General features: G+C 40.5%; 2 protein-coding genes across 3 annotated transcripts in view; one reads left to right on the plus strand and one right to left on the minus strand.

The window, feature by feature from the left end:
* Positions 1 to 202: 202 nt before the first annotated feature.
* LOC121909212 (growth/differentiation factor 3) lies at positions 203 to 2,234 on the minus strand. Its single transcript, XM_042429658.1, has 2 exons — positions 1,886 to 2,234; positions 203 to 1,337 (listed from the first exon to the last, which is right to left on the minus strand). Exons 1-2 carry the CDS (start codon positions 2,232 to 2,234, stop codon positions 538 to 540), a joined length of 1,149 nt encoding a protein of 382 aa, XP_042285592.1. The 3' UTR covers positions 203 to 537.
* An 8,200-nt stretch (positions 2,235 to 10,434) lies between these two features.
* The window catches only part of mast3a (microtubule associated serine/threonine kinase 3a), a 28,758-nt gene continuing 26,980 nt past the window's right edge, over positions 10,435 to 12,212 (plus strand). For both annotated transcript variants that reach the window (XM_042428619.1, XM_042428620.1), the window contains exon 1: positions 10,435 to 10,913. In XM_042428619.1, coding sequence (XP_042284553.1) covers positions 10,828 to 10,913 — 86 coding nt within the window. In that variant the 5' untranslated portion in view covers positions 10,435 to 10,827. The remainder of the gene's footprint in view (positions 10,914 to 12,212) is intronic.

Here is a 12,212-nt window from a genome sequence, read left to right on the forward strand (position 1 = left end):
AATAAATCAGAACATTTATTTGGGGTGTTCACATAATTATTGAAATGCATAAGACAACGAGCAAAAAAAATCTAAACTATGTGCCTCATAAAACAATACAGCGCTTTAAATAATAAATGACAGTTAAATTAAATAGTAAACAGCACTAGATAATATGCTGCAACATAAAACAACAAAAACAAAATACATAAGTTAAGGATCATAAATAGAATGAACAATAAATAACTGTATTTTCAAAGGCAAAGCTATGAATGAACAGATCCACTGTTTTTGTCCACAAAGTAAGAGAAAACAGCAGCTCTGTGCAGTAGTAACATGTTTTTCATCTTCAAATTGAAGGTTTCAAGTTTAATTTAGTTAACCAATGACAACATGAATAAAAATTTTCCACCTAAATGCAAATATTTTCACCATGTAACATATTTTATCTAGTGGCAATGCTTTTCCAAAGGTTAGAGTTTAAAGTAAAAAAGTCTCTTATTATTATTATTATCTATTTATTTATTTATTTATTTTGTGGCCTTGCCTGGTCTTGCATCAAGCACAGTGACATTTACTGACAATCAAGTCGTCAAAAGGCGTCAACTTCAAATTATCCCTGCTGTCATAGTGCATGATGACCATGGGCTCGTAGGTTGCCGGCACGCAGCAGGGGCGAGGTGTCCCGCCTTTGGTGATCTGGTGCATCCGAGACTTCACCTGCGTGTGCATGCTAGCTGGCTTATAGTTGTGGGGGCAGGTGCCATCACAGTAATGCATCGTATATTCAGCCGGGGCCACCACCCAATCTGTCCAGCCGATGTCTTTGAACGACACGGTGACAGACTTGCGGCAGCACCATCCTCGTTCATCGCAGTTGTCTTCCTTGTTGGAACGAGGCTGCCTCCTTCTCCGTGCCGGTTTGGGCTGCATGAGGCCTAACTCCAGGGAAATGGTTGGATTTACTTTCAGGGCATCTCTTTCACCCACAACCATCCCCACATCTACAACCAGTGACTGATCACCATCAGCCCTCATCCACTTCTCCACCTCAGGGCTGATGTCCAGCATCACATCTTGAGTGCTTGAGACATTAGCATGGATCACAGAGTCTACGTGTGTCCAAGCAGCAGAGTTCACCGGGTTCATCCCACTGACTTTAACATTAATCTCTTGATTTACATCAGGCTGAACTGATGTAGGTTTGTTTAAGTTCTGCTTGGAGATCTTCAATTCAGCCCGAGCTAGTGTCAGTTCAGTTTGAATGTTTGGGTTCTTATGGAAAACAGCTCTATACCACTGCATGCGCTGATCTGTCTGTGGGTGTTCTGCTCTCCGAAGCACTTTCACTGGCACCACTGAAAAGCAGAAAAAACAAGAAGTGTGCAAGAGATAAAAAAGAGAAGAGAAGTTGGAGACTTGCACTTAGGTAACATCATGACATTGAACAACTGAGGATTAGAAACAAAGACAACACAAGAAAGCATTTAGAAAAATCCTAAACTTGTATTGGGAGTCCCGAAGCTGTCTTGTCATTGGTTGCCTTATCGATGAGATTACTAAAAAAAACACTTGTGTTTAAAGTTTATCATCGCGTACAAGGTGTGCCAGTCATGCTCATGATTTCTAAAAGCTTGTAGGAATGTGTTTGCTTTGTTTACAGGACAGTTTGATGGCTACATATGTTTAAGCTCTACACAGACCATTTCCATGAAGTCAAAGAACTATAGGTGCAGCAGTTATTTATAGTAGTTGTTATCACACTGGTACAATAGCTTTTGTCCACAGATAAACTCACACTGCAAAGCTTTCCAAAACTTTCCAAAATGATGTTTTACAAGTGTGACAATGGCTAAATTAGGCCTGAGTGTCTACATGGTGCTTCCTTCTCTGACAAATATCTCACCTGTGGCTGGAAAGAGCACAGTGGGCATGGTGGGCTGCCAGGTTTCCCTCATCGGCTGGCTGGAATTTGTTCTCATCTCTCTCAGTTTTTCCCTGTAGAGCCGATGCATCTTCCTCAACTCTTGCTCTGAGGCCTTTCGGGCTGGTCGGGGCTCCCTGTCCATGCCCAGTGAGCCCAGGATCCCCGTCTTCACCGCCTCCAACAGCAGGACCCTCTGACTGTCCGTTCCGTCCACATCAGGTGCGCCTTCGTGGGCCACGTGAGGCCGGCTCTCCCCTGAGCTGGAGAGAGAGACGAGGAGCAGCAGCACGCAGGAGATGAGTCGGCGGAGTGTGTGTGATCTGAGCATGGTGAGCCTGCCAGGTGCTGAAGGTTTGGTCTATGAGTGTTGCAGCTCAGTGGATTGGAACTTGTCCATGTTATGAATGAAATTCTTGACATGCTTTTATTTGTAGAGCTTCTGTGTTGCCACACCCCTGGTTGGTCAGGTGAGCCGCTGATGGGCTCAGCAAGGGCCATATGTCATTATGTGGCAACATTGTGCAGCATTGTGTTAGGTGTTGACAACATGTTGCCTACGGAATTAAAAACTGTGAAAATAATTTGAACTAATGGCAACTTTTTTCAGTTTTCTCAGCAAATAATGAGAAGTGAAAGCAGAAACAAGAGAAAGAAGCTGACCTAAAATGAAGGGATAAGATTTGGTTACGTCACGGGTACACGGTGTGCATCTCAGCATGTTACTTCAACAGGATTGTCTAGTTATGCGTCACTTAATCAAATAAATGACCATATGTCTTACAGTGACCAGTACTAAGGAGGGGGGCAATGGGCAATTACATTAGCTCCTCCGGGGTTAATAATGATGATGTGATAGTTGTGTCTCTGTTCCCTTGCAACCCTGTCTGGTACAGTCAGAGGTCAGGATCAGCCACAGACCTGGGAGGGATTCAGTGTCTTGCTCTTTTGCTCACACAGGGCTCAAATGTGGTAAATCCAGTCTATGGACAGTCACTCTAAATATTAAGCTTCTCTGTCAAAGACTGCAAGCTGCTATATTAACAGTCCAACCTTTTCTAACAGCTTTAAGTGACGACAAAGACACAAAAATGAGGGTTAATGAGTCAATGATCTGCATGTCACCCCCCCGGCATTCCTGCTCTTTCAGTGGTAATTGTTGGGACACACTAAAAAAGGCTACAGCTGCATCTGTCCTGTGGACCAAGCAGTTATCAGCATATTATGTGAAAATCCTCACTTCTATCAGTAATTAGGGTCAGTGAACTACTTGATTACAAAGTAATTTCCCCACCCTATTACGTGGCCGTCTATGTCATTGACCCTATTCTTCTCACTTGAGGGCTTCCCCAGTCACAGTGGCTGCCCTACTGATAAAGGACGGCTTTTTTAATGTATGGATGACGTACATAACTTGATGTTTGTGGATGCATTTTAGCCAAATCATGTGCTTGGATGTATAAAATTCAGCCTTTTGCACCAATAGTTTTGTCAAGTCATGGGAGAGCCATTAAAAATGAAATTAAATGCTACTATGTACATGAAAGTATCATAAAAAGATGAAACAATAAAAACACAGCCATAAAACAAATTATGTGGCTTCTAATTAAATTTGAATGTCAAGTGACATTAGATATTGCAATTCAAAGCTCATGTGATAAATGTTAATGGCGGGACTTCAAGATAAATGTGAGGGGTCATGAGATGATGAACAAAAAAGGAAAGAAGAAAACAAAAACATTTCTGCTGCACAAAATTTACTTTTCTTTTTCTATGTGAAATGTTGAAGCATTTTACCTCATTAATAACTACTAATATGAAACAATATAGGAAGGGAACATCATTCTGTGGTTGAACATAGCTCACAAACAACCTGCAGCCTGTGATGAGGTGTCACAAGTCAAAGAGGTTGATGTAGAGATGTGGCTTCTTCAAGAGCGTGAAGTGTGTGAATTTCTGAGCTGTGAGTCACTGAGGTGATGAAGCAATCATGTACTTTGTCAGGTAGTCCTACCTTGCAAGTTGGAAGTGTGTGAAAGGTGTCAAGTGACTCACAAATGCTGGTACTATTGTTGTAGATTTTACTCTCACTCTCTTCTCTGGCTCTTTTTGCCCTCTCATCGCGTGAGACAGAGACGGAAAAAGAAAAAAAAGAACTACATATGCAATTCATTTTGTCATCATGAGAAAGAGAAGTGATGGGGGTGAATTTCATCATACACGTAACAGACAGATGTCTCGTCTGACAGAAACACTTCAGATAAGGGTGAAGATGACTGCACATTGCGTGACCCTTACAAGGAGTCATGAGAATCTAACAGGTCACCAAATGAAACCATTTTTAAAAGTTTGGCTCATCAAACCATGTTCAACCAAGTTTTACCTCCTCGGGCAATGTGAGAATTTACACATCTCAGACATCCAACATGGTAATATCACTAACATCACTTTAATAGTATAACTTACATGTTGCTTCTATTTTTAGAAGATTTTTTTTCCTATATGGACAAATATGTTAAGCGTAAATATGTATGTGAACAGGTGTGTTGGTGTGTTTACATTCCACTGCAACTGTGTCTGTACCTTTCATTCATTCATTTGTTCATTCATCAATTCATTATTTATTTTTTCAACATTTTCTCTACTTTTGTAGAGAGTGAAGGGGAAACTGGAGCCTTTCCCCAGGATGCACTGGGTGGATGAAAGGATAACTGGTTATCGGCAGGGTTAACGTGACGATAACCTGTTATCCATGTAGCTCCATGGTGCCCTCTAGTGGCCATAAAGCCACAATACAGACTTTCATTATTGATCTCATTTTCAAATGGAAATGATTAACTTCATTATTCAACCTTTCGACTAAGAAAAAGTGACTTTAACAATAGTTAGTTTTAAAGATAATATTTGAAATATTTTTTACATAATTTGTATGTATTTGTGTTTTAGTTTTTAATAGTTATACCACATTTGTTTCAATTTATTCTTCATTGCAGTGCACAGAAAAATAAAACATAAACAAAATAAACAAATCCTGACTGCTGCACTGTCACAGACGTAGAAGTGGGTTTTATTTTTACTTTTCAGCCTTGCAGGGGAATAAGACAAGTGAGGTTAAGATCAGAGATACAGACTAGGAGGATGCATAAATTACTGTTAAAAAAAAAGGGCAGCAAAAAGAGGATGAGTGACTTTCATGCCTGACTGGCTCCACTAATGAGAACGGATCATTTAAAGATGACCTACGTGGATCATATGAAGAGCATGACAAAAAGTCTCAAGGGCACTGAGAGTTTACAATCTGTGCCTTCCATCCTCCGTCTAGTGAACAACTAAACCTACTGAGCCGAATAAGGAAAACACTCTGATAGAGACAGAGAGATGGACATTTCAGTTGAAGAATCTTATCTCAAGTTTGTGATAATATTCAACTTAAACAGTACAAACAAAGCAGTTACTCCGAAGCAGGACTCATTTCCTCGTCACCTGAACTCTTGAACTCTTCCTTGTAAGATCACTTCTTTATGAGAAGCTTATTATAATTTGGATCTTGGGTTTTAATCTTGTTTGTTGTCTTGTTTGAGAAAAGATGGGTCAAGAGAAATACACTGTGATAACAAGCTATACAGAAAGACTGATAAACTGTGATAAACACTGTAGAAATAAACTGACTGATGCACTGAGAAACAGAAGTCATGGTAGAAAAAAAAGGATGTTTGTTTAAAAAGCACAGAATATATTAACAGTCGGACCACACACAGTTGTTTAATTGTCTCTGTGATTCCTGCCATTCCTAAGTAGCTGATTGTTACTCCAGCTGAACATTTGCAGCAAAAAGATTTGAAACCAAGGCTGGTGAAGTATAAGTTTCATTCACATATGACACAATTTTAGTTTTTTGGGGGTTTTTTTGGTGGTAAGAATACTTTCTTTTACTGGAATTTCAATTGAGCAAATAAGAAATATTAATTCTCCAAGATTCAGTCATTCAAATGGTCATTTGCACAATTTTACACCTGTAAAAACCTGAAAAATATATGTTTGAATATTGTTTATTTAATATTTCCACAGTGAAGTGATCCTGAAAATCCAAAACCAAAAAAAAAAACAAGCCACACTGTAAATGAAACAACATTGAAACAAATCTTGAATCCCCCCCAGCAAGTGTTTCTAACCTGATAGATGTTGACTCACAACACTGACAGTTGTTTTCTTTAAGCTGTTTCTAATGAACAGTGAAGAACAAGGAAGGATTCATATCCCTCCGGCTCACATAAATGGACTTGTGACATCACAGGGTAAGACACTAACCATTGTTCTGTGAAGGGGGAAAAACACAACATCATGGTACCAGTGGGTGACAGGCGCACATCAATCACTACCGTTCAGCTGGACTTCAGAGCAACAATTGTTCTGCATCCTCTCTGCTGACAGACCAGACGGACAATGTGTAATTTTATATGACGGGTGAACTGCATGCACTGAAACGTTTGTGGAGGGGGTTTGTGCAAAGATTGTTCTGTGATGGTTATGCCTTAAATAATGATGTGAACATATGGGTATGTCAAGAAGACCCTTGACCCTGTACAATAATTTAAAGGCTAAGGGAACCCAAACTGGGGGTGCAGGAACCTCCAGGGATTTTTAAAGATTATTAATAGAGGACAAGAAAGCTTAGATGAGGAAGAGACAGGATCTATGTGGGGTATTTTTGTCTGCATCATATCTTAGGATCTTAAATTGCTTTTGCACACATCATAGGATATCAATAAGAGGGTGGGGCCAACACGCCTTCTCACTTCATTACTAGGTTAACTATCCCACATCCTTCCTCCCCTCCCGATCAGGTGATCAGCTGGCTGAACTGATCACCTTTTTGGAGCCAGTCGTGAAGTCTGGGGGTGAAGGAGGAGGAGGAGGAGGAGGAGAAGGAGGAGGTGGTGGTGGTGGTGGTGTAGCAGCAGCAAGCAGCAGCGAGGAGGACTCAATCCATGCTCCCGGGGAGAGGAGGGAGCGCAGTATGGGCTGACTGACTGGGCTTTTTTTTTATTGTCTTCAATCATGGATGAGCCGAATATCCTGAGACGGCGCGGTCTACAGGTAAATGGAGACTGTCATGACAGCGCTCGGAGATGGTTGTTTCCAGGCAAACGGAATGATGATGATGATGATGATGATGATGATGATGATGATGATGATGATGATGATGATGAGCCACTGGCGACGATGCGAGGGATTTCTCCAGGATTTGGGTGTAGCAATTGATCCGCTCCTGTTTTTTCTATTAAAGCAAATCATATAAATGCTTTATTCCTCTATGTGATGTCGTCTGGAAATACCTCTATTGATCATCATGTTCTGGTGTTCATTATTACAGACATTATCATGAGTGGGAATTAGGACATAACTGTGATGCAGTTTATGAATGTGAGGTCTGTAAACCAGAACAGATCTCACTATCATCTGTGTTGTTTCTGGAGCACCTCGCTGGTGCTTTGGTAAATCTGGTTGCCTTGGTGATAGGAGCACAAAACCCAAGGGTTACTGGATGATTGGCAGAAACATCCCTTTAATCTTCTCCTGGGTGTCATATTTATTACTCAGGAATGTCCAGAATGGGAATAATGAAGTGATTTTTCCCCCCTTCTCCACTAGTTCATTCATGTGTATATTTAAAGCATAAATTAAGATGCATTGTCTACCTCTGGTCTTTTATGGAAGAGGTGATGTTGAGAGACTCACATGTCCAAATTGGGTGTTCCCATTCATTTACAGTAATTGGCTTCTTTTCTTACATTCATCTGCAATTTAGATTCAAGTGCAGCCAGGTTATTATAAATAATGAATATGATGATTATGGTGAAATGATTTAGGTTTGCTTTCAGGCTCCAGCAAAAAAAAAAAAGGCATAACATTATAAATTCATATTGTTGTCCCACATATTGATATCTGTTTTTCTGTTTTACTTTAAACATGTAAACATGCAGCTCTCGCTTAATTTATTCAATAATACCTGACTTCCTTGTTTATATGTTTACTCACTTTGTTTTTTAATGTAGCTGTAATATTACTCACTTTTTGAGGTGAACACATGTTAAAGAAATATCAGTATATCAGGGGATGAAGCCTTAAAATGATTTTTTGCACAAGCTCGGGCAGTCTAGCAGGATGCCATCCTTCACTGTGCTTCAAACCCTGAATGGTAAGGGTAGTTTTTCGGTTGCCTGAGCTCAAACGCAGTAGCCATGGGGCCAGCAAGGATTTGTATCCTCACTATTGAATGACTGGAAGACCCATTTGTCATGCAAGAAACTAGGCCATACTGCAACTAATGATATTTACACTGCACTGAGCTGAAGAGAAGTGGGAGTAACAGAGGCAAGGCATGTAGGAAAATTCATCTGTAGCTTTTTTGCCTGTTAAAACAATGATTTATATGTCCCTTCTGGTTCATTATTGGGAATCAGTCTCATTTGTTACTTGTATTTCATAACCATGAAAAAATACAAAAATGTTCAACATGAAAACTGTCCCCTGAGAAGGAAAGGGTAATTTGTGAAGAAGCCCTTTGCTCAAACAGCAATACGGTAACTGTGATCTGCTTGTTACCATAAAAACATGGAAAAAACGATATATGTTTTTTCTTTCACAGATTATTCTTATGTAATCTTTTCCATCTCTTCCTCTCTAGAAAGAACTGAGTCTTCCACGTAGGGGAAATGTGTAAGTATTGTCACTCTCTGTCTGTCTCTGTCTCATTTTGCCAGCCCTCCTCTTCCTCAAACCAGACCAGCCTGGTGCCTGTCACTTGTCAGCTTTATTGTTGTTGTGGATGCGTGCCGTATTTCACAGCAGTATATGTTTACCTGGCTCTCTCCTGAGAGCCATTTCACGAGGATTGCCTGAGAGGCAGAGCAGTCTCACCGCTCAGACAGGTTTTATGTAAACTTGGAATGGCAGAGCAGAGATAGAGATAACGTGGGAACACCTCTGATGAAATTACAGAAGGGAGAAGAGTTACTGTATGCAGGCCAGCTCTTCATTATCAAGAGAATTAATAGGTCGCCCCTCCCTTATTGCAAAAGAAGCTTTGCTCATTATGAATATTAATTGATATTTGTTGAATGTCTGAATCCTGTCTCATTTTGCTACACCAGAATTAATAATCTGGTGTCCATGTGATTATTTTTTTCACCCAAGCAAACCCTTGCAGGTAACTATGTGGTGGTGATGTTTATTTCTTATGATAATTTCCTTGTCCAGGTTTCAGAAGAAATTGGTTGATGATTAAAAGGAACTTTACTCAGTAGTTACATTTTGTATCAAGTTTTGTCAATAGAGAAGAGACACATGTGAACAGTATGACGGAACTTGCTTGTGAATTTGCTGCTCAAACAGGAGCCGCCCTACTCAGAACAACATCAATCTCTTCATTCTAACCTGTTCAGGGACTTTCCCCTGTCTTTAGAGGAGCAATTAAGCCAGGTTAGTTTCACCAAGTCTGTGAGTCAGAAGCAAAATCAGATAAGCCCAATACAGAACACAGATGATACTGTATATTTTATAAACTTTAAAGAGATAAAAAAAAAAGGTTTGTGCTGCTCACCCACAAACTCCACCCACAGTCAAGGTGTTTGAGACAAACAAGGACATTTTAATTTTACTGTGGGGTAAAATCCATGTTTTTTCTGGTGTTGCACCCATGCTTTGTCTCTAGAGACAAAGCACTTGTATTATTTTGTCATGGATCTGTAGTGTGTCTGTGTTAAAGTTTAGTGATCTCATTGCTTTGCTGGTATTTCTCTGTGGTGTATTTTAAATGGTGTGATAGCCTATCAGGGCTGGATGAACTCACCAGGGGACAAAATAAGCCGTGGGCCTCTATTTGTAGTAATTTAGCTAAACAAAAAGGAATACGCATCATGTACACTTTGACACAAGCAGGCATTCCCAAACAAATGTACATAGCCTAATATAGCCTACATATTGTGTATATTATTATTGAAATAGCCTATTAAGTATCTCATGTGTAAATGATTATACACCATAGCCTTACTTTATGAAACTGTTCACTTTAGTTTAATCACAGTGGTACCAGCTGGGTTTTAAAAGTGAACAAAACAGTTACTTTGAACACATGTACTATTACATCTACATCTTCATTATATACCTACTATGTACTACTGTATGTACTGTACAGTCCTTGAAATGCATGGAAATCACATGAGGGGCTCAATATTCCCTGATGACTAAATGCAACATCACGGACTACTCGTAAACCCCATGACTCAAAATTGTAGCCTAGATACGACTTTCTGTGCTCGTTTTTACTATCATTGTTTTTAAATATATACTATATATTTCAATATGTAAACTGATCTGTAGACATAGCCTATGTCTGATGTTTGAATCCCGATATTAAAATACATAGTTCCTCAGTCTTTTTTCTTCCGGGGTGGTGCATTTGTCTTCCACTTGGTATCTCAATATTTCCAACAGCGCTTGAAGGCACCATTAGTTTCTCCTCCCTCCGGCGCGAGCTGCCGCGGCTGCGCTGTGCGTCGGTGCAGTAGCTGGAAAGTTTGTATCACTCTATAATATTTTGGCGAAGATATCACTCGATAATGTCGCATCCAGCTGAGGACAGGCTGCTTCGGAAATATTGCTGGTAGCAGGGAGAGGAAACAGAGCGGACATGGCCGTAGAAGTCGCTCATCTCCACCGAGCTGCCGTGCCGCGGGTCCGGGGTCAGTTTGTACCGAAGCTGAACGGAGTTTCTGCCGTTGGACACTGCGTACTGGCCTAGCTAACTGCCACCAGTAAAAACAACTCGGCCGGAGAGACGGTTCAACATGATGTTCAACATGATGCCCCCACTTTAGAGGACATTTCTCATAGTATCTGGGTTGGCTTTATCGGTCGCCACCATGTCTGATCAAAATTATTATTGGACTGTGTTGCCGAGCTACAAAACTAGTTTTGTGACTGGGGCCATGATGAAAAGATCAAAAAGGTAAAGACAACGCAGCCTGTTTTTTTTTTCTTTTTTAACAGCAGACTAGCTATGTGGAGGTATAGACAGAGCTATATAGTTGACATAATTGCCGCAAAGGGAAAACGTCTGCTCTGCTTGTAGTTGTCATCTGCTCCCTGCTGAGCTGTGCCATTCAGTGTGTGACAAACAGCAATTTGTTGAACGTTTATGTTGAGCTATTTGATTCACCAGCACGCAAACGTAACCCCTACTGTGTTTGCTAACATTATCAGCGTATAGCTCAGATTGATAATGCTGTTGTGGTGTCTGTGATAGTCTACAGTACGACACTGTATATGTCGGTTACATCCGCCCTAGTTTTTGTTTCCGACAGAGAAACGTGGCCATTGTAGACTGTTGTGTGTGTGTGTGTATGGTGTGTGTGTGTGAGTGTGTGTATGGTGTTTGTGTGTGGGCAGACTGCATTGTCTGCTGCCAGCTGTCGCATAAAGCGACACAAAGTCCCAGTGCTGATCGATACACTGATGTGGTTAGTGGGACTGTACTGTTGTAGACGTGGTTTTTATCTGTGAGATAAATTAAATCAGCTCTCCCAAAGTAGAGCAGTATATTTTGCCTTTCATGCCCTATGTCATTGGTACTCGGGGAGTTCATAGTTATCTTATCATAGTTAATGGCGTGTTTATCTCCCGTCATAACCACAATATTTCTATAATGAAGTGTATTTTTGCTGGTGCAGTGTGCATTTGTTGAAGCAGCTTTTAGTCAAGGGCATATAATACAAGCTCCATTACTGATGAGTGAAATCCTGGAAGAAAACCTATACCCTCATCTTATAAATCCATATAATCTAGTTTTCCCTGCTACCATAGGCACTTTTTCTATATAGGTTGGGCTTATGCACCAGTCATGTTACCCACTTAAACACAACATGGCTTTGAATGGAGCTCAGTGAGTAAATGCAGCTCCTCACCATCAGCAGACATGTGAAACATGCAGTCCTGCGTGGCTGTGGCCCATATTCATCATGCTACATGGCTGCCTGCAAAGTCCTTACAAGCCACTATTGTTAGTCCAAAATATGAGTAGCCTTATCACTCCTAACTGTTGATAAAACCCTCACATGGTCATGGTGCGATACGGTGATGCTTTCATGTAATTTTTTTTTTTTGGCCACTGGAAAAAAGGGTGTTTGTTTATTTATTTTCCTCTGATAAGAGTAAAATGGTGCACACTCAAGAATGTCATTCTGTGGTTGGAGCATTTTCATAGATGCTTTCAAGCAAAAGTCAAGCATGTATTGGCTCTCTCTTCTCT

This window comes from Thunnus maccoyii, chromosome 12 (genome assembly GCF_910596095.1).
Source record: "Thunnus maccoyii chromosome 12, fThuMac1.1, whole genome shotgun sequence".
Taxonomy (NCBI): domain Eukaryota; kingdom Metazoa; phylum Chordata; class Actinopteri; order Scombriformes; family Scombridae; genus Thunnus; species Thunnus maccoyii.